Raw genomic sequence first — 22695 nt, forward strand, 5'->3', positions numbered from 1 at the left:
TGCAAGCCATGTGGCACAAAGAGAGGGGCTGAGACGACCCGCTCACCGGGGATCTACTTCCTCACCTGCAAGATATTGCTTTACCCAGGTGCTACATGCCATCAACTATCAATGTACCAGACCCCATCTTTTTGGTACATGTGTTCTGTGATGCCTCAGAAAGGGCGTATGGGTCCATAGCATACTCGAGGATCATAGATAGTCATTAAAACATCTACACTTAATTTCAGATGGCCAGATCTCGAGTAGCCCCTCGGAAACAGCTATCCATGCCTCAGCTGGAGTTCAGCACAGCTCTGACTGGAGCACAGCTTGCCAAGACTCTTCATATGGAATTGAAGCTGCCACTGCAGGACACCATCTTCTGGACTGAGTCTATGACAGTGTTGACTTGGTTGCAGTCTGAGTCCTGTCATTACAAGGTATTTGTTGGTTCCCCTGATTGCAGAAATCCAGGAGCTTACAGGATCCCAGAAGTGGTGGTATGTTCCCTCTCGGGAAAACCCAGCTGATGACATTACAAAGGAGAAATCCCTCTCAGCTCTAAGTCCCACCAGTTACTGGGCTCAAGGCCCTATGTTTCTATGGGAACTTCCAGAGTGCTGGCCGTCACAGCCTATTTGCTATGCTGAAACTTTAGATAAGCAGTTGCACAGAAAGACGTTCTGTGGTCATGTCACCATAGCAAAACCTGGCACTCCTGACCCCAGCACTTTTATGTCATGGGAAGAGCTGGTTATAGCCACGCACCAGGTCCTCCCTAGAGTGACCTCCCCTGCTATGACAGCTGCTGAGCATGTGGAATCGGACATCCTGAAATCTGCATAAGTTGATAGTTTTGTAGATGAATGCAATACCTTGGAAAAGGGACAGACTGTGCGCACAAGCAGTCATATCAGTGCGCCCTCACCTGAGTATGACCCTATCACTGGGCTAACAAGAGTTGGGGGAAGATTACGACGAGCAGAAGGTTTGGATTCTAAAACACCACACCCCATTCTGTTAGCTCCAAAACACCCTGTCACAAAGCTAATTGTTCAGTATTATGATATCCTTCTCCTGCATCCTGGTCCAGAGCGAGTCTTTGCAGAGCTATGCTGTTACTATTGGATCATCAAAAGCTGACAGGTGATACGAAGACATCAGAGGCAGTGTGTAGAATGTCAGAAATGACGTGGCAAACCTATCATCACCAAAATGGCTGACCTGCCAACTGCAAGACTCCGAATCCATAAACCACCCTTCTGGTCAACAGGAGTAAACTGTTTTGGTCCCTTGACCAAAAAATAAATAAATAAATAAAATAAATAAATAATCGGTCAGAGACATGAGAAGCGCCTTGATGTGTTCATCTGGATCTGCTACCCAGTCTTGATTCAGAGCCCTTTCTCATGTCTTTGTGCAGATTCATCTCCTGCACTGGAACGCCATTTGAGATCTGGTCAGATCAAGGCATCAATTTCTGAGGTGGAGCTCAGGAGTTGCACGATGCCTTCTCAGATATGAACCCTGTCCTTCAGGAACAGCTGGCTGAACACAAATCACATTCCTTTGCAATCCACCCCACACTCCTCATTTTGGAGGTGCCTGGGAGAGAGAAATAAGGTCAGTTAAGAGTGCACTCCAGGTCATCCTAAAGGAACAGGTTGTGACAGAAGAAGTCCTTCTTACAGCGCTCATTGAAGTAGAAGGCATACTTAATGCAAAGCCTCTCTGTTATGCATCTTTGGACATTGCTGATCCTGACCCCATCACCCCAAATCTTCCGTTGATGGGGTGGCTGAATTCCTCTCTCCCTCAAGTTGTTTATGGAATGACTGATTTCATTGGCAGTCGAATATGGAAGCAAAGTCAGGTCATCGCTGACCAATTTTGAAGTCAGTTCATACAGTGAACTAAGTGAAGCTAAACAAAAGTGGCTCATCTCCGGGGCTGACCTCACTGTCAGTCAAGTCGTCATCATCGTAGATTCTCAACTGCCGGGGCCATGTGGCCAGTAGCTAGGATCACAAAGGTGTTCCCAGGAGCACATGGCAGAGTGCCGTCTGCTGAAGTGCAGAATAAAGACCGCAGATACACTCGACCAGTGACTAAACTTGTTATATTGCCTCAGATGCCTGAAGAACATTCCACCCCTTAGTAATAACATGGATTTTGTTAGGGTGTGTATTTGCTTCATAAATAGTAGAAAAACATGTGACAGCAGCAGAGAAATCTGACCTGAGAGTTTTCAGTTTACAGTGTGGACTCTTCAGTCCATCAGACAACCACTTCACTCCTGAGTCGGAGATACTCAGGTCCAGTTCTGTCAGCCTGGAGGACTGGGAGCTGAGAACTGAGGACAGAGCTGAACATCCTTCATCTGAGAGGGAACAGCTGCTCAGTCTGATGAGGAAACAATGAGACAAGTAGTTCTCTGTCACATTCTGTCCTATAAAACAGCAGCACTATATTTCTCCACATCCTGCTATATATGTACTTACAGAGCTTTGTTGGAGGCTTTGATCACTGGCAGTAGTCTCAGAAGAACCTCCTCTGAATGAGGGTATTTCTGCAGGTCAAAAACCTCCAGATCTTCTTCTGATGACACTAAGATGAAGGCCAGAGCCGACCACTGAGCAGGAGACAGTTTATCTGTGGAGAGACGTCCTGATCTCAGGGACTGTTGGACCTCGTCCACTAGACAACCATCATTCAGTTCATTCAGACAGTGGAACAGATTGATGCTTCTCTCTGCAGACATATTCTCGCTGATCTTCTTCTTGATGTACTGAACTGTTTCCTGATTGGCCAGTGAGCTACTTCCTGTCTGTGTCAGCAGGCCTCGTAGGAGTCTCTGATTGGTCTGCAGTGAAAGACCCAGGAGGAAACGGAGGAACAAGTCCAGGTGTCCATTTGGACTCTGTAAGGCCTGATCCACAGCTCTCTGATGGAGACGGTGTAGATCTGGTTTATTTAATAACTTACACCAAACAAAAACTGATTGTTCTTGTTTCAGCAGGTTGATTCCAGACTTGATGAAGGTCAGACGGACATGCAGAGCAGCCAGAAACTCCTGAACACTCAGATGGACAAAGCTGAACAGCTTCTCCTGGTACAGTCCTCTCTCCTCTTTAAAGATCTGTGTGAACACTCCTGAGTAAACTGAGGCTGCTGTGATATCGATGCCACACTCTGTCAGGTCTGATTCATAGAAGATCAGGTTTCCTTTCTGCAGCTGATCAAAAGCCAGTTTTCCCAGAGACTCAATCATCTTCCTGCTCTCTGGACTCCAGTGTGGATCTGTCTCAGCTCCTCCATCATACTTGACCGTCTTGACTTTGGTCTGGACCACCAGGAAGTGGATGTACATCTCAGTCAGGGTCTTGGGCAGCTCTGCTCTCTTTCTGGTTTTCAGAACATCCTCCAGAACTGTAGCAGTGATCCAGCAGAAGACTGGGATGTGGCACATGATGTGGAGGCTTCGTGATGTCTTTATGTGGGAGATGATCCTGCCGGCCTGCTCCTCATCTCTGAACCTCTTCCCGAAGTACTCCTCCTTCTGTGGGTCAGTGAACCCTCTGACCTCTGTCACCATGCCAACACAGTCAGGAGGGATCTGATTGGCTGCTGCAGGTCGTGTGGTTATCCAGAGGCGAGCAGAGGGAAGCAGTTTCCCCCTGATGAGGTTAGTCAGCAGCACATCCACTGAGGTGGACTCTGTAACATCAGTCAGGGTCTCATTGTTGTGGAAGTCCAGAGGAAGTCGACTCTCATCCAGACCGTCCAAGATGAAGACAACCTGGATCTCTTCAAAGCTGCAGATTCCTGCTTCTTTGGTTTCAGTAAAGAAGTGATGAACAAGTTCCACCAAGCTGAACTTTTTCTCTTTCAGCACATTCAGCTCTCTGAAAGTCAGTGGAAATGTCAACTGGATGTCCTGGTTGGCTTTGTCTTCAGCCCAGTCCAGAGTGAACTTCTGTGTTAAGACAGTTTTCCCAATGCCAGCCACTCCCTTCGTCATCACTGTTCTGATTGGTTCATCTCTTCCAGGTGGGAGTTTAAAGATGTCTTCTTGTCTGATGGTTGTTTCTGGTCTGTGTGGTTTCCTGGATGCTGTTTCAATCTGTCTGACCTCATGTTCATCATTGACCTCTGCAGTCCCTCCCTCTGTGATGTAGAGCTCTGTGTAGATCTGGTTCAGAAGGGTTGGGTTTCCTGCTTTAGCAATTCCCTCAAACACACACTGGAACTTCTTCTTCAGACCAGATTTTAGTTTACGTCCACAAAGTTCTGAAAGAAAGAGATGAAATAAGAAGAGTCAGTAAAGACTTGAAGTCTCTGAGGAATGAGGATGTGAATATGTGATGTTTCATGTGTTGAGACATCAGTAAATGTGTCATTTATCCAGCAGCTTCAATCTTTAGAGAAATCCTCTTACTGCTCTGCAGACGCTCAGCCAGCTTCTCCTGCTTCATCCTCCTCAGGAAGTCCACTGTGATCTTCAATAACGCCTCTCTGCTGCTCTTCCTCTGCTCCTCATCCTCACCCTCCAACACTGAGCATTCTGGGTAATCTGGACTCAGAAGCTTCTGGATCTTCTTCAGCTCCTTCTTCACAAAAGTGATCATGTTGTCCTCCAGCAGCTGGAAGAGAAGCGATATGAAGGACACAATCAGACTGAAATCATGGAGCCAAACATCAGATCCATGTTGGACACACTGACAATCCACTGGTCTACAAAGGTCAGCATGGAGACGATGTGGACAGAAGAGATGGAAAAGTAGTTGTTGTACATGTACAGACCATAAATATGGAGTCCAGCTGTGTTTGATGCTGCTGGGCAGACTGACCACTGGGAAGCTCTGAGCTCTGCTGGTCCACTCTGTGGAGGAATCAGGAAGAATCAGCTGATATTCTGTCTGTCCACACAGAGACAAACACAAGGTAAAGGTCCATGAAGGGATGTGAGGATGTGAACAGTTAATCAGAGACTCCCTGTAGTGGGAAAGCTTTACTAACAACCAGCAGCTCAGTCTGCAGCTGCTTGGAGATTTCAGCTTAGTTTGAATGAGTCCCAACAGCTCTCACCAACACCTTCATGAAGCTTTACTTCCTGCTGAAGTGCCCTGGAGCAAAGCGGCTACAGCCAATCTGTGGTTGGATCAGACTGGTTGGACTGGGCAGCTCCCAGTGTGGATCATCATCAGGTTAACAACTAGCATGCCTCGGCTAGTGACCCTCTGGATCAGATCCTCCCTCTGCTCCCACTGCAAGGCCGTTTGCACTGAGTGACTGGTAACCATTATACTAAAGGTGATGGTTTACTGGATCATGTGTTCCTCTGGTACCAGCATGTCAAAGCTCATTTAATGAGTTGCTGTGTTAGCACATCTTCTTTTCTATTTCCTGGCAGGTTGTGCAGGTACGTTCTGCCACCTACTGTATACTGGCTCATTACTGCAGTCTAAGGCTCCCACCATCCCACCAGACGTCCACGGGTAAAGTCTCTCTGAAAAAACACATATTTGACCTCAGTGTGACTTCCTGGTAAAATAAAGAAAAATAATAAAATGTCATTCTTTAACTTTAGTGTTTCTTGTAAATGCCAATAGCAGAGAATCTAGAACTAAGGAGTCGACTATTTTTCTTCTCAGTTCCACGCCATGTGCATCGACGCGCCACCCATAACATCACAGATGCTGGCTTTTGAACTTCGCGCTGATAACAATTTGTGTAGTTCCTATATTCTCAAACTGTGGTACGTGTACCACCAGTGGTACGCGAGAGCCCTCTTGGTGGTACTTAGAGGAAAGTCATAAATATTTTTTAATAAAATTATTAAACATTAAGGATTGCGGGTAAGCTGGAGCCTATTCCAGCATTACCGGTGAGAGGCAGGTACACCTGGACAGGTTACCTGTCCATCGCAGGGCCAACACATAGGGGACAAACAACCACAATGGTGGGAGGAAGCTGTAGAACCTGGAGAGAACCCAGGCATACACGGGGAGAACATGCAGACTCCACACAGAAAGGCCACAAAGTTCGAACCTCCCCCTCCAGCTGAGATTCAAACCAGCAAACTTCTTGCTGTGAAGCTGTGGTGCTAACCACCACACCACCGTGCAGCCCAGTTCCTTTATGAACTGTCCATAGCTAATAGCTATGTATGTTATAGCTTAATATGTTTGCTACTGTATGTTCAGGTTTTTCATGATGGTGGTACTTGGTGAGCTCGATATTTTCTCATGTGGTACATACTGTAAAAAGTTTGAGAACCACTGGTGTAGTTCTTTTCCTCTTTGGCTAGGAGTACACAATGTTCATGACCACAGCACACTTTTCCACTTTGCTTCCGTCCATCTCAGATGAGCTCAGGCCCAGAGAAGCCAGTGGCGTTTCTGGGTGTTGTTGATAAATGGCTTTCGCTTTTCATGGTCAAGTTTTTTAGCATTTTAAGTTTGGTATTTACATTTTGGGAGTTACAAAATCAGCTTCCTTTAATAATTCCTTGTGTCAAAATGGAGATTCTACGTTTTTTATCATTAATGTTATTTGTAGACTTTGTTTGGAGTCACTTCCTCTTCCTCATATAAGAGTGTTTTGACTGGACAGATTGGTCTACATTCCAGGAGAACTCTTCTAATCTGGATGAACTGACTGATGTGGTGTGCAGTTATATTTAGTTTTGTAAAGACTGTGATTCCCTCTAGTGTCATTAAGATATTCCTGAACAATAAACCTCGGCTTTCCAAGGACATTAAGGACATAATTCTCAAGAGGAAAAGAGCTTTTAGAAAGGGGGACTTAGTTACTGAAAGGGAAAGGAAAAAGGCAGTAAGATCTGAAATACGTAAGTCTAAATGAATGTATATGTAAGGATAGGACAAGCTGAATTTTGCAGCAATAATATTAAGAGAGCTTGCTCTGGAATGAAAATCATGATGGGAATGCAGACAAAAGTAACTGCATTTCCTTGGATGGCTTTAATTCAGATAAATACGTAGCAGACGGTCGTAATAATTTCTTTCTTCGTTTTGAGAATCTTGATTGCACTGAACAAATGGATGTTTTGAAAGGGAAAGACTGCTGCTCTTCCATCCTTCTCCTTTGATGTTGAAGAGGTGGCTAACCAATCCAGCCATAGTAGGGCAAAGAGCCCTGGACCTGACAATATCTGCAGTAAGGCGTTAAAATTTGCGCAGATCAGCTAAATGTCATTTTTCATGACATTTTCCTGCAACCTTTAAAGCTGCAGGCTGTTCCTGAGATATGGAAACATCCAATATAATCCCTGTGCCTGAGTGCAGCTGCCCTGCTGTATTAAATGATTTTACCTCTCTTGTAATGAAATCTCTTAAAAGGTTATTAAGAAGGAAGTTTTATCCCAGGGTTGAACACTACCTTGACCCATTTCAGTTTGCGTGGGTAGAGGTGTGGAGGATGCCGCGGTTACTCTCTCACGAATGTTGTTTAAACACCTAGAAGGTGTGAAGGTAAATGCTGAGTTTTCTAATGTGCTCCCCTCTTCTACGAGTTCTCCACAGGTTTGTTGTCTCTCTCTACTTTTATACATTCTGTACACTGATGAGTGTCGCAGTAATGTTAATAACAGATATATTTTAAAATTATCTGATGGCATGGCCATCGTTGGCCTTCCAGAGGGTGGTGAGATGGCACATGGGCAGGTAGTGGATGATTTTGTAAGCTGGTGTGACAACTCTTTCCTCAAAAGAAATATGTCTAAAACCAAAGATATGGTCATCGATTTTAGAAAGTCTCCACCAAACCCCTCGTCCACTTTTATTAAAGCAGCTGCCATCGAGGAGGTAGACAGCTATAAATATCTAGGTCTGGTTCTTGACAACAAATTATTTTTTGAGCCTCACACTGACGTTGCCTCTAAAAAGGTTCAAAAGAGGTTATTCTTTTTAAGAAAGATGAGATCTTTTGTTTGCACTGAAATGTTGTCTCTTTTTCATAAAAGTGTATTTGAGTCAGTTTTATCTTTTTGTATTATTGCTGTTTTGGGAGCTTAAATCTGGCCAACAAGAACCGTTTGGATAGTTTAGTGAAAGCTGCTGGCACAACCTCTGGATCCCAGCAGGAGGGCCTTGTGGCCTTCTTTAACAATGATGTTGTAACCAAGGCTCATTCTGTACTGAACTGCCTGAACCACCCTCTCCAGAGTGGGGTTGTTTTACTACCTTCGGGGTGTTGCTTCAGGGCCCCTGTAGGGAGGACAAAGAGATTTAAGGTGTCGTTTGTTCCACCTGTTGGATTTTATTTATCCTATTTTATTTATTGTTATTGGGTTGTGTGAATCCCTTTTTTCTTTTTTTTTTTCTTTGACATTTTGACATATGCCATTGGTTCTGATTTTGTTTTTGATTATTATGATGCATGTCCTGTATTCTGTGTTTTGGCTGCAAAATTAATTTCCCTCCAGGGACAATGAAGGAAATGAATTAAGGCAATGCCCACACGGCACCAAAGCCGATTCAGGTGTGAAAACGTACATACAAAAGTGCATACTAGAAGGCTGTGGGGGGCGTTACAATGATTAAATTGTAACACTCCAGAGCTAGAACCAGACGTAGTGCATGCGCAGATAATAACATATCTGCTTGCTCCCGCTGTTGATGGTACAGCAGTGTAGCACTGTGTAATAACAGCCGTGCAGTTTAGTGTTAAAGCTGTACACAAGCCAGGACTGTCTGGAGCAGCACCACAACACAGCTGTCACTGACGCCATTATTGTTGTTGTGTTTGGCGTGCGTTCATCACACTGACGTCATATCCTCTAGTGGTGCGACTATGCAGTCCTCACAGTACCACAGGCGGTGGAGGTCTCAAACCGATCCACCTTGGAACCTGGTTTCAAACATGATCGGTTTCATGGAGGCTAATCCCTGGCTTCGTGGGGATGAAAGGGTGGATTTCTAAAATACTTTTGCGGTTTTACTGCAATTCAACGTCGTAGGGACGGCCCCTAAATTTAACCTGCCCTAGTAGATGTAGCAATGAAGTGAAAATCTGAGTATTATTGACCCCACATGGTAATGCCCTTTACACAATGATGTTGGTTTTCATGCAGTGTTGCCTGAGGGATTGAAGGCTACTGGCATTTCTTCTGCTTACGTGCAGAGATTTTTCCAGATTCTCTGAATCTTTTGATGATATTATGGACTGTAGATGATGAATTCCCTAAATTCCTTACAAATGTACGCTGAAAAACGTTTTCAAACTGTTGAACTATTTGCTCATGCAGTTGTTAAAGTGGTGAACCTCGCCTCATCCTTGCTTGTGAAGGAAATATTAAATTAAATATCACATCTTTTTAATGTATTCAACTGAATGTAGGTTTAAAAGGATTTTCAAATCATTATATTCAGTTTTTATTTATGTTTCACACAACTTCATTGGAATTGTGGTTGTGTTATTCTTGCTTTTATCTGGATATTTTACCTAATTTTTTATAAAGAACTGAACATTAAATCAGTTTCACATCTGAGCATAGAAACGTGAAAAAGAGCTGAAACACATGTTGGAATAAAAACTGTTCAGTCTGACTCTGATACAACATTTACACCCAGCTCACCTCTGTTCCTCTGAGCTGAAATCAAGAGGCTGTCCCATCGACCAGTTGCTCTTAAAGGACACACAGCTGGGTCCTGGTCCTGGTTCTGGTTCTGGTCCTGGTTCTGGTTCAGGCTGATTCCTGTGAACAAAGATGGTTTAATTATTTCACTGCTGAATTCTGAAATTGTTCAACAACATTTTATTAAATTAAGAATCTGGAAGACAAATCAGAAACTAAATTCCAATCATGATGCAGAAACTAGTCTCAGCAGAGACGTCAAGAACTGATTCAACTGAAACTGGTTTTCATCTGAAATATGATCCAACCTCCACTGAACACTGACAGATACTGACTGTTGGTCTGAGGAAACTCCAGCTTTGAACTCAATACTCCAACCCATCGACTGGTCACTCTTCATGGACACACAGCTGGGCTCAGGTCCTGATTCAGGGCTGGTTTCAGGTCCAGGTTTGTTCCTGTGAATCCAGATGTTTGGTGTGAGTTCTGAGCTGTGACATGGAGAAGAGTCATGGACAGTTAGAGATGGACATCTCACCTCTGAGTGCTTTTAGAGGGAGGGACTCCCTCCTCTCTGTCCTCACACTGATCCATGATGCTGGATTCACATCAGCTCACACACACACTTTCTAACTTCACCTGCAGAGGAAACACACATCATTCATCTGAACATCAAGCGAAATCCTCCTTTCCATCACCTGCTGTAAGAAGATCAGCTGCTCCTCCTCTGATTGGCTCTGAGTTTCTGTTTCAAATCAGAGTCCGTAGAAGAAATTTCCTTGTTAATAATTTATTATTCATTAATCATCCTTTATTACGTTTATTCATTGATCATTATTACATTAATTAAACATTATCCATTATATATTACGTTAGATCCACTGTCATATTTCACATTATCTTTTCATATCATATGTATTTTTCTAGGTATAAAGTGATGAAAACCTGAGAGGTTTTGACCCTGGGCTGGGACAGAACAGTTCTCATGGCAGACACTGAGTGGCTTGCAGACAGGGTAAGATAAGACAGGTTGTTATGAGAAAGTCCAAGAAAAGGTATCAGTCTTATCTGGTCACAGTGACCTCTGTGAACAACACAGAGGTAGAAAACTACTCACCCTTCTCCTGGTCTTTAGCACCTTCTGAGACTTTCCATGAGTCTGTTGTGATCTTCTCCTTGTACAAGCATTCATTTTCTTTTCTGTAACTTTATTAAGCGTCACTCATTCAGACTCTTGGTAATTTACTTTTCTACAACAGTTGGTGCCACAAACAAGATTTCTCGAGTGAACAAGGAGGACCCAGCGAAAGTGTTTCTGATTGACCTGAACTTGAATTTCATCCTTTGTTTTTGAAAAGGGACCCCTCGTTCAGTTCTCTGGAAAGTCACCACTGAAATCAACGAACCCAAACCTAGAAGATAAGTCAGATGAGTTGAAGTTGTCTTTAAGTTTTTAAATTGTAAAAGAGAGGGTTCAGGGCTTGTGTGATCGATCCGCATGGGGTGGAGTGCTATTGGATATAATGTAATACCTCTACAAGGCTATAAAGGTCCCTCAGAGGTCGGCTGGGGGTAAGAGTGGTCAGATAAACTGATTATCTGGATTTTGTGAAGGTGTTAACAGTCTAGAAGAAGAGATCGTCACACATTTATTGCCACAATGGGAACCAAGACTCCAAGCATCACACCCTCTTGAGGGGGAATTGTGCACATTCATGGTACAAATATGAAAAAAAAAACCAAAACTAACAAACAAACAAAAAAAAAAAGAAAAACAAAGCTACAGTTTTTGGTTATTTAAAGGACTAGGTGTTGTAATCCCCAAAGTTAGAGCTGATTCTAGTTTGGCAGTTCTTTTATGGCTGCTAAAGTTTTTACCTGCGGGACACATCGTCAGTTGTGTACCTCAGCACCAAGGGGTGTTTCGGCCATTTGTCACAATTCACCCTCTGCTAAGGAAGGTCCACCACGGGTTGATCATGCCCGGGTGTGTGTCCCGTGGTTAGTTATTCACCCTAGCTGCCCAGGTGGTGTCATTCCACTTCAGCCACAACCAATGGCTCGTCCTCTCAGCAGTGTTAGCCAGCTCTTTGATGGCTTTTCTGTAAGCCTGTCCCCTGACGCCAACCTCCCTAAGGAGTTTAGATGTTGAGCTGGCAACAAAGCCCCTACACCCCACCTCCACTGGGCACACCCTTATCCTCCAGCCTCTATCCTCTGCCTCAGCTGCCAAGTTGTAGTAGCACAGCTTCTTCCGCTCATACGCTTCTTCAATGGCGTCCTCCCAAGGGACTGTCAGTTCTATGATGTAGGCAAGCTGGCGGGACTTAGACCAGAGGACAAGGTCTGGTCGCAGGGTGGTTGTTGCAATCTCCGGAGGGAAGATGAGCCTCTGATCTAAGTTGACTTGCATCTGCCAGTCCCTGGCTACATTCAGTGGGGTCAGATCAGGGTTTGATGGGCTGCTCTTTGGCTTATCCCCCTTCTGAACAAACGATGGTGGTCATTTGTTCGCACATCCTGGTTGTTGTGGGGTTAGGCATTGATGGATACCCTTTTGCTCTCAAGTTTATCAGCCAGACACCTGGAGACCTGGTTGTGTCTCCATGTGTATCTGCCCTGAGTGAGGCTGGTTTTACAGCCAACCAGGATGTGCTTTAGTGTTGCTGGGGTTGTGCACAGGGGGCAAGATGGGTCCTTACCAAGCCGTAGTTGCAGATTTTTGGAAGAGGGCAGCACATCATAAGTAGCATGGATGATGAAGCTCAGCCTGTTAGATTCCATGCCCCAGATTTCGCTCCATATGGGTTTTTTCCTCTCCTCACCCTCCCACCTCATCCATCGGCCCTGTTTGGCTTGTGCTATGGCTTTGAAATGTCTGGCTTCTTCCACCTGTCAGTGCACCTCCTCTACTACCATGGTTTGCCGTTCGGTTGCAGACGCCTTTTGCTAAAGAGGTGTTACAACTCCAAGGCCAAAGCCTACTCTGCCTTGTTGGACATGGCCCACTACGTCATGATGGAGAAGTACAGATTTGGCCTGGAGCACAGCTGTGGCTGGGGTCCACTTCCTCCCTGTAACTAGAGCAGGAGCGGCACCACTCACCACAGGGTCCTGAGAGTCGGTGAGGGTCATTTCCAGCCTCACCTTGGCACATTTGAATTCTTCAGCCAGACTAGAGAGTGGTAATGACAGGGCTCCGTTGCTATATAGTCTGATGCTGCTGAGGCATTTAGGAAGACCCAGCCACTTCCTCACATAAAAGTTTACCAGCCTTTCAAGTCAACTGGCATGGCTAACCGAGACTTCATACATGGTCAATGGCCACAAGAGTCTCGGCAGCAGCCCAAACTGGTAACACCAGAGCTTCAGTTTTCCGGGTAGTGCAGTGTTGTCAGTTTACTTAAGGCCCTTTGTTGTATCCTGCTGAAGTTGCTGGGTGTCTTTGAGGTCTGCGTTATACCAATGTCCAAGGCTCTTGATGAGCTTCTCTAGGACTGTCGGAATTGGTTCATCCCTGATGTAGAACTGCTCGCCTGGTAGTTGACCTTTGACGATGGAGATGCTGCGTTACTTGCCTGGCTTGAATTCCATTCTTGCCCACTGGATGTTTTCCTGGAGTTTCTGAAGCAAGCATCTTGTGCATGGTTTTGTTGTTGTGATGGTAATGTCGTCCATGTACACTCTAATTGGTGGAAGACGCAGACCACTATTGGTCCGCTCGCCTTCCACTACCCAACGAGATGCCCGAATGACCAGCTCCATTGCCATGACGAATGCAAGAGGGGAAATTGTGCAGCCTGCCATGATGCCTATTTCCAGATGCTGTGAAGCAGCAGTGTTGTTCTCAGATGTAACACAGAACTGAAGATCCTCAAAGTAGTTTTTCACCAAATCTGTAATGAGCTGTGGTACCCCAAAGTACTTGAAGGCTGTTCACAAGATCTTATGAGGGATTGAACCAAAGGCATTGGCAAGGTCTAAGAAAACCACATTTAGGTCTCTCCGCTCCTTTTTTGCAGCTTGTATCTGGTGCCTGATGACATTGGCATGCTTCAGACACCCAGAAAAACCCCAGATCCCGGCCTTCTGTACTGATGTATCAATAAAGTTGTTTCTTTGCAAGAAGGTAGAGAGCTTTTACGCCAGGACAATGAAGAAGATCTTTCCTTCTACATTCAGTAGGTTTATCTGGTGAAACTGGCTGATGGATCAATAGTCATTCTCTTTAGGAATTAGGACACTCCCTGCTCTTTTCCATGCTTTTGGTATCACTCCCTTCTGCCAAACCACCTTCATCAGCTGCCAGAGGTATCTACAGGCTCCAGGGGTATTCTTGTAGAATACAAACGGGATACCATTGGGCCCAGGTGCTGATGCTGATCTCGCCTGCTTCACTGTCTTCTCCACCTCGCTCCATGTGGGGGGCCTTACGTCCATTTGGTGTTCAGGTGCATGAATTGGTGGTATGTCGTTAGGGATGGTGACTGGCTCATGCCTCCGATCATCAGAGTAGGTCTTTCTCAGGTGCTCCTCCAGGTCTTTTATGGGCATTTTGAGGCTCCCACTCTTTTCTCGGTCAAAGAGGCCTTTAATAAAGCTGTATGGATAGCTGTAGAAGAGAGTCCTTGTCCGCTCTTTCCTCTTACGCTGTCGTCTGAAGTGTTCTGATCTTCGCAGCTTTGTCAAACATTGCTTTATCTTGGCCTGCAGATAATCAATTCCAACTCTTTCCATCTCTGTGGCCTTCCTCCATTGCTTTCTCAGTTGTCTTCTTTCTTTCACCAGTCTGTCCGTTTGCCTCCTGGACATTGACTGGATTAGCAGATCTCTCTGCTGCTTCTGTATTTTGCCCTTTGTCCCAAACCTCTCAGCACCATAACTGTAGATGATGGAACCCATGTTCTCCAGCTTTCTCTTGGCAGGACCCTTCTCTTGTTCTAAGAGGAAAATGAGGTCTGAGTCAATGGTCTCCCACTCTCTCTTCTGGCTGGATTTGGGCCATAGGTTCTGAGGTTTCCTTTCTTCCATCTTTCTTTTCTGTCGATGGTGGCAGCTGGCGGTAGGCACTGGGCTGGAAACTGGTGTTGGTTGTGGCTGGCTGGACTCTGGGTTGGAAACTGCTGCTGGATATTGTGAGCTTGGCTTTGAGTTGGGGGCCATAGTTGGCTGTTCCTGGCAGAGCTCCAGGCTGGAAACTGTTGGAGGGTCTACACAATACTGAGCTCCATCTGGGGTACTGATAGCCTGAGGACTGTGGGGAGTCTCCTGCCTCTGGGCTTCACTTGACTGAGTTGACTGACTTCTTAGGAAGTATTGGTCAATGCAAGACCCCTTACTGCGCTTGCTAAGGCATTTCTTTAGGCCTTGATGGATTTTAAGGCCCGTCGCTGTTGTTAGTTTGGTCCAGCTGCAGTTGCATTTCTGCAGTTCTTGGCTTGCCAGTGTTGATGGTCTGTCTGTTGCAGTGCTGGTTATTCTATTCATTGTCAGTTCCGTTCCATGGTCTGTCACCCTCGCATCCGTCCATGGTGGGTCATCGTTCACCCCAGCTCTCGCAGACCCTGGGGGTATTTCTTCCTTTAAGGTTAAGAGAGATGCTGTTGGCCCAACAGAGCCAAAGCCACTGAGTTTAAATAGTAGGATTGTATTATGAGTCATTAAATTTGTAGTGTTGTAGATAAGTCTGCTATACACAAGAGGTGTGTACTAAGAAATGACTTTGAGAACAACAGATTTTGAGAACATTTTCTTTGAGGTTACATTTCTCATTATTCATGAGAAAATGTACAAATTGTAAAATAATCTGATCAGTCTGAGGAAATGTTCTGCTCTGCTTCACAATCCTCACAAGGACACACTTTCGGAGGTTGAGGCTGACTGTCCGTTTGCTATGCTATTTTGCTTTTGAGGACACAAACTGAAGGCCTGATTCAATCAAGTGAACTAAGGTTACTGTGAAATCTGTCTGAAAACAGATTGATCAATAAACAAATTGCTTAGAGAAAGATAAATCCATAACACTCAGAAAATGGTGATAAGTGAAATTTTAAGCAAATGAAAGGAGCTCGTTATTTAACAACGAATAGATGTAAGTATATGGAAATTGGTTTAAGTAAAAGAAAGAAAACTTTAAGCACTAATACCACAACATATGTTGATGTAAAATTATTTTTCAGTCACTGAAATTTCTACAATAACACAGGAAAGTGCGCTATAAATGTGACCAAGTGCTATTTTTCCAGGAAAACATCAGAATAAACTGGAACAGGAGACTACTATATTTAAAAGAACAATTTATTTATAAACAAAATAAAATCCTTTAAAAACCTGTAATGGTCTGGATGGTGGAGATATATATTAAGGGTGAACAGTATTTCTGTACTGACAAATTCTAGACCAAAGGAATGGACCAAACAAAAGAACCAAAATAAGACAATACTATGTTTGGGGAGGCTCTGTCAGGGCAGGTTTAAAAAACATATTCGCATGCATAAAACAAACAAATGATAATCCTTAAAACACAACAAAACACATAAAGAGACCACTCTCCCTTTTGAACCCCTCCCTTTACTTCAGTTCAATGTCTAAACAAAAACCAAAAGTGGTCCATCCAATGCATTAATTGAATAAATACAGAGAGTAAGTGGGAAAAACAGTGGTTAGCATTCTGATGCTGATCCTAATAAAAGAGCTGCAAGGAAAAAAACTTAACATAAAATGAAACTTTGTCCAGACATGTTAAAGGAAAGGGAAATATACCTGGTCAAAGCACAGGCACTCACTCCTTTCTCTCACTTGTGCAGGTGAATGGAGATGACTGAAACTGTTTAAAACAATTTACTATAAGAACCCAATGAATAGCAACATACCAATTCATAAAGGACATATACTGCTGCTACTCAAGCATACCTTGTGTCCTGACTGTTTTGTTGAAGCCACTATGCAGGGTTTTGTCTTGAATATAAGATTCCACCCCGCAAAGGCCTCTGCTGCATACTGCTGTCAGGTGTGGTGCATCAGGGAGAAAGACCTGAGTGAATTCTCCGCCTCCCTTTTATAGACCCTGCCCCCTTTCCTCAACTCTGCCCTCCTTGCTCACAACTCACCATCCTACATAAAAATTAACACAGAGAGGTACCGGGAGAAAGTAAAACCTATTTTATAATGGTCTGATAACCATGGATATTTTAAACTGATTCTCCTATAAAAAAAATAAATAAAATAAAAAAAAGAGAGATTTGTTGAGGAATAAAAGAGAAAAAGCTGCTCGAGCCAATTTGGCTGATGATGGACACGTTATTAATAAAAACTGAAATAGGTTTTAAACCCACTTCATCTTGGAGTTCAAAGCATTGATGGGAAATCTCTTCATGTTCTCCAAACGATGCTATATTGAACTTTAAGGATCCTCATAAATGTTAATATATGTTTGTAATTTTATATGTAATTGTATTTGTGGTTTTGATTGACTTGTAACTTGGTTTGCTGCTGTCTTGGCCAGGACACTCTTGTAAAGGAGATTCCTAATCTCAATGAGGTCTTTCCTGGTTAAATAAAAAAAATAAAATAAAATACAGGAAAATCTGTCTGCTCCGATTTGGCTTTTTCTGTGCAGAACAAGTGACTTTGATAAAGCTTTCTGACTCTGACCTGAAGACACAGATGGCTGAACGGCAATCGATCCTTCACCTTGGAAAGGGCTCATCGCAAACTCACCCCACCAAGATCCAACCAAAACAGGGCCGTTTTGATCCAGTTTTTGAGCTTTCATGACTGTGAATTTGTATTTCGGGCAGTAAAGCAATGGCCTAATACATATGAAAACATTAAGCTCTTTCTCTCCCAAGACTTCTCCGCAGAGACGATGAGACAACACAGTAAGTTCAGAACCATCAGGAAAAGGTTTGTGGAAAAGGGAACTTTCCGGGTTTTCAGGTAAACCCCTGTAAGATGAAGGTACTCCATGATGGTAAAATGCACCTATTTGCCACACCAAGTGAGGCAGACGAATTCTTACAAATGAACAATTAATGTCAGACAAGCGTCTGCCGTTGGACTCTTTTGTTTGCTGTTAGTTTAGTAATCTAATGAGAGGTTTACAAACAGTTTGGATTTTTCTTTTTCCTGATAATGCAAAAATGTTTGTAGTGTGAAAATGTTCATTTTACTATTATTATTATTCCTGTCGATGTGAGGGTCATGACCTTTTTTCTTAAATGTGTGTTGTGTGGTTGGGCTTGGTTAACACTGAAATCTGTCTCGCAGTTTGCTGCTCCTCTAAGGACTGGATCAGCTTAGTCCTATTACTTATACTTTGAGTAATGGTCGGTGAGTGGGGGAAAAGCAGTTGAATGGCTCGAACGGGGTTTGTTATGTCATTTTTTTGTGTTTTAAGGTACAGCCATACGTTCTGTTTAGACTTTGACTTTTGTCTACACTCAATCAAAGCCCGATGAGACAGACAAGTAGAGTGAAATGATTGTGAGCATCACAAGCTGGAATGTCAGGGGACTCTGAAAATTGACTACAATAAAGCAAGTCATAAATAGACTAAAATTGCTCTTTCTCCAAGATATACAACTAACCACTGCGGGTATCAGTTTAATCAGGAATAGATGGCCTGCTCAAGTAATATATGCAACCTTTAATACATATTGTAGAGGAGTACTTTTTCTAATTCATAGAACTATACCATGTCAAACTGCCAAGATTACTCAGGACCCACTTGGGAGGTATGTTATTGCACATAGGAACCCAAGATAACCCAAAATTTTTTGAGAATTTTTTTCTCAACAGTATCCTCACTAGATGGCTCATGTATAATTGGAATGATTTCAACTGCACACTGGATCCCAAACTGGACCGCTCACCATGTAAGGATGTATCTAAGTTACAGACAAGAAAGTTAATTAAACGTTACGTGACCGACTTAAGTACTCTAGTTATGAAAGTTAGGGCTGGGCAATAAAACGATAGTGATATGTACTGTGAAATAACTTTTTCTCAATATAAATGTGAGACTATTGCGATAGACAGGAACTGCTATTATTATACAGAGGATCAGTTCAACGCAACCATCAGTATGGATCGTAACTTTTCCATCATTCACTTCAATAGTTGAAGCTTGTATGCCACTTTCTGTAAGATCAGACAGTATTTGTCACAGTTTATCCAGCCCTTCAGTATTATTGCAATATCAGAGACTTGGATAAAAGTAGATAAGGGAACAGATTTAGAATTGGATGGATATGATTTGATCTTTATGAACAGAAAGAACAAGCAAGGAGGGGGAGTGGCCTTATACATGGACAAGAAATATGTATATAAGCTGGTAAGAAGAATGACAACAGTTATCGATAATATATTGGAAGTTAAAACAATAGAAATATGACTAGAAAATAGGAAAAATGTTATTGTGAGCTGTACGTATATATAGAACACCAAGTTCCAGTATTGAGATTCTTAACGAATGAATGGATGAAAAGTTTAGGAATTCTTGTGGTGACTTTAACATAGATTTACTAAATCCAAATGAGCATAATATGACAGAAGAGTTTATCAATACAATGTATAGCATAGGTCTGTACCCCAAAATAACAAGACCAAGCAGAATTCCATCAGAAAGTGCTGCACTAACTGATAATATATTCACAAATGAAATGCATAACAAAACTGTGAGTGGATTACTGATCAATGATATCAGTGATCATTTGCCAGTTTTTGCCATTTATAATAATAACTATAACAAGAACAAAGGGGATAATATATTAAAGTATTGGACAGAACAGAAGAGACAATAAATGCATTTAAAAATGAGCCACTAACATGTAATTGGGAAACTATAATGGAAGAAACAGATGCTGACAGAGCATATGACAAATAATTATATGATAAACACTGCCCAATAAAACAAGATAGGAGTAAATATAAATGCAATCATTGTCCATGGATTACAAAATGCCATCAAGAAGAAAAACAGTTTATACAGAAAATGTATACAGTGTAGAACAATGAAAGCAGAAGTAAAGTATAAGAAGTATAAAAATAAATGAACCACCATAATGAGAATATGTAAGAAAAATTGTTATTGTAAAATGATAGAGGGAAATAGAAGCAATATAAAAGAGACATGGAAAATATTAAATGGTTCTAAGGAAATATTTTCTGATTATTTAATTGATAATGGCAAAAAAATGACCGACATAAATAATATAACCAATAGCTTCAATGACTTCTTTGTTAACGTTGGACCAAAGCTGGCAAGAGAAATCAATGAAAGTGGTGCCTGAAGATGATGATGAAGAAACAATAGCAAGAAACGTTAGCTCCAGGTTTATATGTAAAGTCGAAGAAAAAGAGATAATAAATATAGTAAGTAAGTAAGTTGTTCAAAACAGGACACAAACACCAATTTACAAATTACAGGCCCGTTTCATTGCTTTTACATTTTTCTACAATACTGGAAAAGGTATTTATAAAAAGACTGGATAACTTTATTGACAAACTAATCTCTTGTCAGACTGTCAGTTCGGATTTAGAAGCAACAGATCAACATCTGTGGCGATAACACTTTTAATAGAGGAAAAACTAACTGTAAAAATCAGAAACTATTTGCAGCAGGTGTATTTATTGAACTCAAAAAAGCCTTCAACACTATTGATCATGGTATTTTGATGAATAAATTGGAGTGGTATGGGATAAGAGGGCTTGTGCTGAAATGGATTCAGAGCTATTTACATAAAAGGCAACAGTATGTGATGATTGGTGAACATAAATCAGATTGTTTGGGGCATCCCCCAGGGGTCAGTGTTGGGGCCAAAACTCTTTATTCTCTACATAAATGATATTTGGGATGTTTTAGATCCTTTGAAACTAATCCTGTTTGCAGTTGATACAAATATTTATGTACTGGAAAAGACTTGCAGGTTCTGGGAAAAAAATCACACAGGAAAAGTAAAAAGATGGTTTGATAGAAATAAATTATCAGTGAATTTAAGTAAAACAAAAACTGTTATTGGGAAACTAGTTCAGATATTGAGAGACAAGTGAAAATAGAGGATGTAATAATTGAAAGGGTAAATGATTACAAATTTCTTGGTGTGATTATCAACCACAGAATATGCTGGAAGTCACATATTTAGTTTGTTCAGACAAAAATATCGCAGTTCTGACCAAATCTAAACATTTTTGGATCAAAAATCACTTTGTATTCTGTACTGTTCATTGATTGTGCCATATTTAAATTACTGTGTTGAGCTTTGGGGAAACATAAGAGTTCTCTGCAACCGTTAAATATACAATAGAAAAAGCAATAAGGGTTGTCTGCAAATTTGGATATACGGAACAAGCAAATCTATTATTTTGGAAGTTAAAAACAATAATATAATAATATAACAGCAATAATAATGTACAAAACTAGAAATAATTCATTACCTGACCACATACAAAAAATGTTCTTTAACCGTGAAGGTGGAGATAATCTGAGGGGAAAATTAAATCTGTAGATTTTAAGTGTAAGAACAACTGTCATGATCATGGGAGATGTGTGTGGGTTGTGTTATGTTTAAGGTCTGTCATGATCATGGGGTTTTGTCATGTCTAATCCTTGTTTATATATTGGATTAAGTTTTGTCATGTTCAGTTTCCTGTTAAGTTCTTTTTTCAGGATTATGGTTTTGTTATTTTGTGAAGATCATGGGTTTTAGTTTTTCGTTATGTGTATTCAGGTTTCTGGGTAATAGTCTTCCTTCAATTGCTCTCTTTTCTGTTCCTGGTTGATGAGTACACCTGGTCTGATTTGTCATTTATGTCACCTGCTGTTAATTACCTTTGCTGTGTATTTATACCCTATGGTTCTAGTTATTCCCTGTCAGATCCTTGTGGTTAACTCCCTGTCATGTGTGGATTATGTTTCTGTCTTTGGGGAAACTAAACCTGGTTATCAGCACAGTTCTGTCTCCTGCCTTTTCTGCCAGCATTTGGGTCCTCACCACCTCCACCAACACGTGACAACAGCTATGAAAAGCATGTACAGTACATGGTGTAAAACTATGGAATAATCTTCAGGAAGAAAGTTTAGTCCAAACATCACTCAGTTTAAGAAGAATTCAAAGAAATGTTATTCAGAAAGTATAAAGAAAAAGAACAAATGTAAACCAGCCCAGTTAAATGTGAGTATTTATTTTGCATTTTGTAATTGTGTGTACACATGTACATATATATGCAGATGTGTACATGCTTATGTTTGTGTACATGTTTATATTTATTTCTTTCTGTTACTATTTTAAAAAAAATCTTAAAACTGACAATTAAGGAACTAATGAGACAACCCTAAGAAGGATTAAAATCATGATTATAAAAGGGGGGCAGGAATAAATATGTTTTTTATAGTTCATCCTGCTCTTTTTCGAAGTCTATAGCAACCGTTAATTTAATTTTTTTTCCTTTACTCTGATTATTTTATCAATCAATCAATCAATCAATCAATTAAATCTTTATCAAATTAATTTGGGATAATACAAAACCCAGAATAAGACTTGGGCTGCTGTATCTACCCTATGACAGAGGAGGGCTACAGTTTCAGATCTGAAATGGTATTTCTTGTCTGCCCACATAAGATCTGCAGCATTTTACTTCTCAACAAGTGACCCGCCTGCCTGGGTAGATAGTGAAAAAACATCAGCAAAAGTACTTGTGTTAAACTCGTATATTTACTTAGCGGAACTCAAACTACTATTACGAACAACACATTTCTTAACAATACAACTGATATTTGGTACAAAGCCCATAAATATTTTGAAGATACACTGGCCCTTTCATTTTTCTCACCACTCTGTGGCAATGTGTCCTTCTCAGCAGGAAGAGCAGATGGGGGCTTTAGGGGGATAAAGGGGTTTGGAAAACAGGAGATCTCTGTTCAAATGGCACTATTATGACGTTTGAGGAGCTGTGTCTGACATTTGATATCCCTTTTTTTTCAAATACATGCAGTTCAGACACTTTATCCAAACCAAACACAGATTGTACACATGAACCACAATGCTCACATCTTGAAGACTTTTTGTTAATACACTTGGAAAGAAAAAGCAAATTTCTGTATTTTATAATGC

At 41.8% G+C, this 22695-nt stretch overlaps 2 protein-coding genes across 2 annotated transcripts in view; one reads left to right on the plus strand and one right to left on the minus strand.

The window, feature by feature from the left end:
* LOC121646919 (protein NLRC3-like) overlaps nt 1–10160 on the minus strand; it is a 37235-nt gene extending 27075 nt beyond the window's left edge. The window contains exons 1-7 of the mRNA XM_041996033.1: nt 10122–10160; nt 9919–10041; nt 9584–9703; nt 4786–4864; nt 4421–4625; nt 2484–4272; nt 2221–2385 (exon numbers count right to left, since the gene is read on the minus strand). Coding sequence (XP_041851967.1) covers nt 2221–2385; nt 2484–4272; nt 4421–4625; nt 4786–4864; nt 9584–9703; nt 9919–9983 — 2423 coding nt within the window. The 5' untranslated portion in view covers nt 9984–10041; nt 10122–10160. The remainder of the gene's footprint in view (nt 1–2220; nt 2386–2483; nt 4273–4420; nt 4626–4785; nt 4865–9583; nt 9704–9918; nt 10042–10121) is intronic.
* Nucleotides 1–22695, plus strand: part of b3gnt9 (UDP-GlcNAc:betaGal beta-1,3-N-acetylglucosaminyltransferase 9) — a 615230-nt gene that overhangs the window by 528791 nt on the left and 63744 nt on the right. The gene's annotated exons all lie outside the window — the stretch shown is intronic.

The sequence above is a fragment of the Melanotaenia boesemani genome, chromosome 10 (assembly GCF_017639745.1).
Source record: "Melanotaenia boesemani isolate fMelBoe1 chromosome 10, fMelBoe1.pri, whole genome shotgun sequence".
Taxonomy (NCBI): Eukaryota; Metazoa; Chordata; class Actinopteri; order Atheriniformes; family Melanotaeniidae; genus Melanotaenia; species Melanotaenia boesemani.